Source organism: Pristis pectinata, chromosome 9 (genome assembly GCF_009764475.1).
Source record: "Pristis pectinata isolate sPriPec2 chromosome 9, sPriPec2.1.pri, whole genome shotgun sequence".
In the NCBI taxonomy this organism is placed as follows: domain Eukaryota; kingdom Metazoa; phylum Chordata; class Chondrichthyes; order Rhinopristiformes; family Pristidae; genus Pristis; species Pristis pectinata.
In genome coordinates this window covers 505,355-511,354 of record NC_067413.1, presented here as the reverse complement: position 1 = coordinate 511,354, position 6,000 = coordinate 505,355, and the positions used below count along the sequence as shown (strand labels likewise).

Below are 6,000 nucleotides of genomic sequence, written 5' to 3'. Positions count from 1 at the left end.
CCATTCCCCCCTCCCATCCACCCTCCCCAAGCCCCTCCACCCCACACCAAATCTCCCCCTCCCACGCCTCCCCCTCAACCCTCCATCCCACCTCCCTCTCCATCTCTGTTCCCCCTTCTCTCCCCCTCCCCCCGTTTCTCCCCCCTCCCCACTCTCCCCCTGCCCCCCTTTCTCCCCCTCCCCCTTTCCTCTCCCCTTTCTCCCCTCCCTCCCTCCCCCACTCCCTTCCTACCCCTCCCCACTCCCACTCCCCTCCCCACTGCACCTCCATCCCTCCCCCCCACCCCGCCCCACACTCCACCCCTACCCCAGCCCGGACACGAAGGGTTAACCGCCCCACCCCCGGACCGAGTGAAGCGCCGAGTCCGGCAGCGCCGCAGATCGGTGGCGGTCGGCGCGGGAGCCGGTTGGCGACGGCAGGTGCGGAGTGAGGGGGCCGGGGGCCGGGGGCCGGTCCCCGCCAGTGGGTGGACCGTTGTTTCCCGGGACTGCAGTCAGGTGACAGGGATGGAAAGATCCCACAGTTCGGTAATTGGGGAGCCTGTGGGGTATCTAAATGTCCCCCAAATCCACCCACGTAAAAGGTCAACTGAAGGTGGGACCCGTCCCCCGGTGAGGGTCAGTGTGTGTGGGACCGTCCCCCGGTGAGGGTCAGTGTGTGTGGGAGACCCGTCCCCCGGTGAGGGTCAGTGTGTGTGGGACCCGTCCCCCGGTGAGGGTCAGTGTGTGTGGGACCCGTCCCCCGGTGAGGGTCAGTGTGTGTGGGACCGTCCCCCGGTGAGGGTCAGTGTGTGTGGGACCGTCCCCCAGTGAGGGTCAGTGTCCCAGGGACCGTTGCTTGGTGTGTTTCCCCGGCTATGAGTGGGTTTATTATCTCCCCCCCGTGTCTGCAGACACCCCAGAGATACACCCTCTCTGCACCTGAACCACGTGTTGTCTTCGAGGACGCGTTCCCCACAGCAGGTGATGTGCAGACAGTCTCCTCGTTTCCTGGGATCTGCCTGTGCCCGCTCACTCCCGTGAAATCGTCCGGGTGAGACGTCAGCCCTGCGAGCGGCTGGCTGCGGTGGTCTGCACCGTGAGAGTTCTGTCAAACCATGCCAATTCGCAGAGGTCATGTCGCTCCCCAGAACATGTTCCTGGACACCATCATCCGCAGACTGGAGGGTCGCAGTGAGTGTTGGTTCGACGGTGGGAGTGATGGAGGAGGGCGAGGGCGGAGGCAGAGGCAGGAAGGAAGGGAGAGTAGAGTGTGGAGAGTTCACCGAGTGGGCAGGTAGAGCACAGACGGGAGGAGAGTTAACATCAGGGAAAGAAAGTTGTAGAGAGAGTGTGGGGGGGGGGGTGCTGGGAGTGAGTGGGGGGGGGTGGGAGGTGCTGGATGAGTGGGAGGGGTGCAGAGGGAGGGTGGGGGGAGGCGTAGGACCGGGGGGGGGGGGAGGGATGGGGAGAGGGAGGGGGAAGGAAGGGGCTGAGAGGACTGAGGGGGGTGGATAATGGGAGAGGGAGGAGGAGGAGGAGAGTGAGGGGGGTGGGATAATGGGAGAGGGAGGAGGAGGAGGAGAGTGAGGGGGTGGGATAATGGGAGAGGGAGGAGGAGGAGGAGAGTGAGGGGGTGGGATGATGGGAGGGGGTAGAAGGGAGGGATGGTTGGAGAGAGGAGTGAGGGGGAGAGGGGGTGGGGAGGGATTATGGAGAGGTGACGGAGAGGGTAGAGGGGAAAGTTGGGTGGAGGGAGTGGGAAGGGGGAAGAGGGAGGGGGAGAGGGGATGGAGCAGGAGGTAGGGTGGGGGAGGGGTTGAAGGGAGGGAGGGGGAGTGGGAGGAGACGGACGGGGGAAGGGTATGGAAGGGGAGGGATGGGGTGGGGGGGGTGAGAGGAGCGAGGGGGAGAGGGGGTGGGGCGGTGAGAGGTAGGGAGGGTGAGAGTGGAGATGAAGGGAGGGAGGGGACAGGTAGGGTGGGGGAGGGAGGGCTAGAGGGAGGAGTGGGGAGGGAGGATGAGAGGTGGGGGACACAGGTTGGCAGTGGGGAGGATGGGTTGGAGGGGGAGAGGAGGCAGTGGTGGAGGGGGTGTGAGGGGGCAGAGGGTGGAGATAGAGGGGAGGGGGTTAGAGGGAGGGGATAGAGAGAGGGGGAGAGAGGTTGGTGGGGAGGGGAGAGAGGGTGTGAGTGGCGGGAGAGAGGGATAGAGGGGGTTGTGGTCGAGGGAGGAGGAGGTGAGAGGGAGGAGGGGTGAGGGGGAGGAGGGGCAACAGAGAGGTGGGGTGAGGACGAGGGAGGGAGGGAGGGAGAGAGAGGGAGGAGGGAGAGAGAGGTGTGGGAAGGAGACCGTCTTTGGGTTTCCCTTTCCCATCTCTGCCAAAGCCCGCTCATGCCCCTATTTGTCCGACTGATTCACTTCTCTTGATCCTGACTTCCTGCCCCAGTTTAGAACTGCTGGCCCAGATGCTCCTTTCCAGAACTAAGTTAAACTGATAGAACTGTGGTCACTGGTCCCAAAGTCCTCCCCCACTGACACCTTAGTCACCTGCCCGGCACTATTTTCCAACAGTAGGTCAAGACTTGTCCTCTCTCTTGAAGGGCCGTCTGTATATCGTGTGAGGAAACTTTCCTGAACACATTTAACAAATCCCAGTCCGTCAACCCGTAGCACTGCGGCAGACCCGGTCCAAGCCGGGAAAGTTAAACTCCCCGACTCAGACAACCCCACTCTTGCAGCTCTCCACAATCTCCCTGCATGTTTGTTCCTCTGATTCCTGTTGACTATTTGGGGACTGATTGCACACTCCCAGCAAGGTTTATTTCTCAGCTCCCCCCAGGAATTTTATCTCTGATCACTGCTGTCATGGTCTCCTTCATGTTCACCTCCTCCTCCCTTGGACTGGTCTGAGGTCTGGGGTCAGTGTCAGGGTCATGACCTTGCAGCCCCTGGGTCGGGTCAGACCCCCTACCATCCTGCTGTGTGACAGCAATGCCTGCTGAGTGCCAGACTGAGGCAGGCTGCTGAATAATGCAGGGCCCACCCTGGCCACTCAGCAGACACGGAGTGGCACAGTAAATATTTTAACAAGGTCACAGAGGAGATTGTGGAGAGAGCTCCTGGGGAAGGGGCGTCATTCAAACCCTGCTCTCAGGTATCACTGTCTGACACGCTTCAGTGACAACACATCACGTACCATCTTAGTGCAGGCATGTTTGTGCAGGGGATGGATCAATGTCTAAACGTCAGACACAGAGTGAAGCTCCCTCCGCGCCGTCCCGTCACACACTCCCGGGGTCAGACACAGGGTGAAGCTCCCTCCGCGCCGTCCCGTCACACACTCCCGGGGTCGGACACAGGGTGAAGCTCCCTCCGCACCGTCCCATCACACACTCCCGGGGTCGGACACAGGGTGAAGCTCCCTCCGCACCGTCCCATCACACACTCCTGGGGTCAGACACAGGGTGAGGCTCCCCCTGCACCGTCCCGTCACACACTCCCAGGGTCAGACACAGGGTGAAGCACCCCCCGCACCGTCCCGTCACACATTCCCGGGGTCAGACACAGGATGAGGTTCCCTCCGCACCGTCCTGTCACACACTCCTGGGATCAGACACAGGGTGAGGCTCCCTCCACACTGTCCTATCACACACTCCCAGGGTCAGGCACAGGGTGAAGCTCCCATGCACTCTGGGAGTCTACCTGCGGTACTGTTTGGTCACTTTGGTGCCACCCATGTCTTTGCTACAAAGATCCAGAAGACGTTGGTGGATTTCCTCTGGGGCAACGGGAAACACTGGGCCTCTGCTGTGGTCCTGAGTCTCCCGATGAGGAGGATGGTCAGTCACTGATGTGTCCATATCTGGGTGGTGACTCTCCACCCTCGGGCTCTGCAGGGACCCCTGTACGTCGAGCACCCTCCCAGATGGTGTGTGCTGGTGACACTTCCTCTCTTCGTTCCATCTCACCAGGTGTCGAGAGGGTGCAGGGCGATCGCAGCTTGGGCCCCTATTGGGCAGGAATTGCTCATTGGACACAGGCCCCGAATCCCTCCTCGGGAGCCGGTCCCACACAACATGAGCTGTCCCTCAGAAGTGGCCTCTGTACCAGCCCACATGCACGGAGGTGTCTCCTGCACGGGAATCTCCTGCACGTTCTCCACCTCCTCGCCCGCCGTCCAGTCACACCGTGGCGGTCCGTTCTAAACCCGACAGCGAGAGGGGTCCCAGTGGAGGTCCGTCTACACGGGAGTCCTCCCCCTTCACATCTGGGGCCTGGGGTGGGGAGTGCACTGTGCAACAGGTTTTTGAGCTGGTTCACGGACTGCCAGGTCACCTGTCGCTTCTATGACCTGGAGGAGTCCATGTTCCACATACACCGTGTGAGAGGTTATAGCCCCTGTCTCTGCAGGTGAAGGGGCCATCCCTCAGTTACTGGTGGCACTTCAGCCCCACGCTCCTGACCTTTGGTGGGGAAGGGGTGGGTCAGTTGGGGGAACCTCCTGGTTGGTCTGCTCCTGGGGCAGTCCCGTGTATGGGAGGGAGAGCGGTGGGGTTGTTACTGAGGGGTGATGGTGCACTGGGGGGGTGTGGTGACTGGGGTGGGGTGGGATGTGTACTGTTTGCTCCGTTCTGCTGTTCACTCTTGACCTGAAGCTCTAACCCGTCCCCTGTGCTGTTAGATCGGAAGTTCGTCATCGGCAATGCTCGGGTGGGCGACTGTGCCATCATTTTCTGCAACGATGCCTTCTGCCAGATGTGTGGTTACTCACGGGCGGAGGTGATGCAGAAACCCGGGACCTGTGAATTCCTGCACGGCCCTCAGACCAAGAGCGCTGCGGCCGCCCAGATCGCCCAGGCTCTGCGCAGTTCCCAGGGACGGAAGGTGGAGCTGCTACTCTACAGGAAGGATGGTGAGGCTTCAGACAACCTTTGTGGGCCAGCAGGTGCTCTGGGAACTCAGTCAGGGAGTGAAGGTGGGCAAGGGTACAGCGGTGGATGGTATATACCTGGATCTCCCAGTAATCTGGAGAAGCACACGAGCAGCTGGAGGAACTCTGGGCAGCATCTGTGGAGGGAAACAGTCAACATTTTGGACCAAGTCCCTTCATCTCAGCCTATGAAGGGTCGACTGTCCACTTCCCTCCACAGATGCTGCCTGACCCACTGAGTTCCAAGTAACTGGATGGGCTGCCTTAATCTGGGTGTGTGCAGAACGATGAGGTGGCTGGTCGAGAGACTGGAGGTGGAGAACAGAAGGAAGAGGAACCATTCAGTCAGGTTTGAGGGCCACAGGACCAGGGCTGGGAGATGCCTCACAGTAGGAACTGAGACCAGACACCTCCCATGGTGTCCATTTACAGGGAGGACGGCAGTCTGGGGAAGTAGATCCTGAGCAGAGATGCTGACAGATGGACATGGAAATGGCAAACTAATTTCAGGAGAATAAGAGCCGGGGATCACGGGCAAGTGCGGAGATGGTGTTTTGCTGCAATGTGAATGTGTAAAATGTGGGTGGGACAAACGTTGGGGGGTCTGGTCACAGGCTCCGAACTTGGGGCGTCCCTTCAGGACAGCGATGAGAAGAAGTTTCTTCACTTGGAATCTCTGGAATCCTCGCCCCTGGAAGCGGTGGGGCTTGGTCACTGAGTCTGATGGAGTGACGTGGGGATAATGCAGGAAAGTGGTGCTGAGGTAAGAGGATCAGATGTGACCATCCAGGGTGGCAGGGAGGCACGGAGGGGACGACTGGCCTTCTGTTTCCCATGTGCTGCTTCTCAAGTGAAGACATCTGAAACTTAATCAAAGGCGTCTCCGTGGATAAAAGGGCCAAGATGGTGGTCGACGAGGGAATAAACTCAGGTAGCGGAGGAGACAGCAGACAGTTCAGGAGTATATTCCACTGAGGAATAAAGACACGAAGAGAACGATGATGCCTTAGGACTGAGAAAGCTAAGGATGGTAGCAAATCGAATCTGAAGCAGGTGGTGTTGCAAAGATTGGTGGGAGGTTGGAGCAT

At 60.0% G+C, this 6,000-nt stretch overlaps 1 protein-coding gene across 1 annotated transcript in view; it reads left to right on the top strand.

Moving 5' to 3' along the window:
- Positions 1 to 1,097: 1,097 nt before the first annotated feature.
- Positions 1,098 to 6,000, top strand: part of LOC127574418 (potassium voltage-gated channel subfamily H member 2-like) — a 69,248-nt gene continuing 64,345 nt past the window's right edge. Inside the window, 2 exon segments of the mRNA XM_052023423.1 lie at positions 1,098 to 1,173; positions 4,664 to 4,894. Coding sequence (XP_051879383.1) covers positions 1,098 to 1,173; positions 4,664 to 4,894 — 307 coding nt within the window.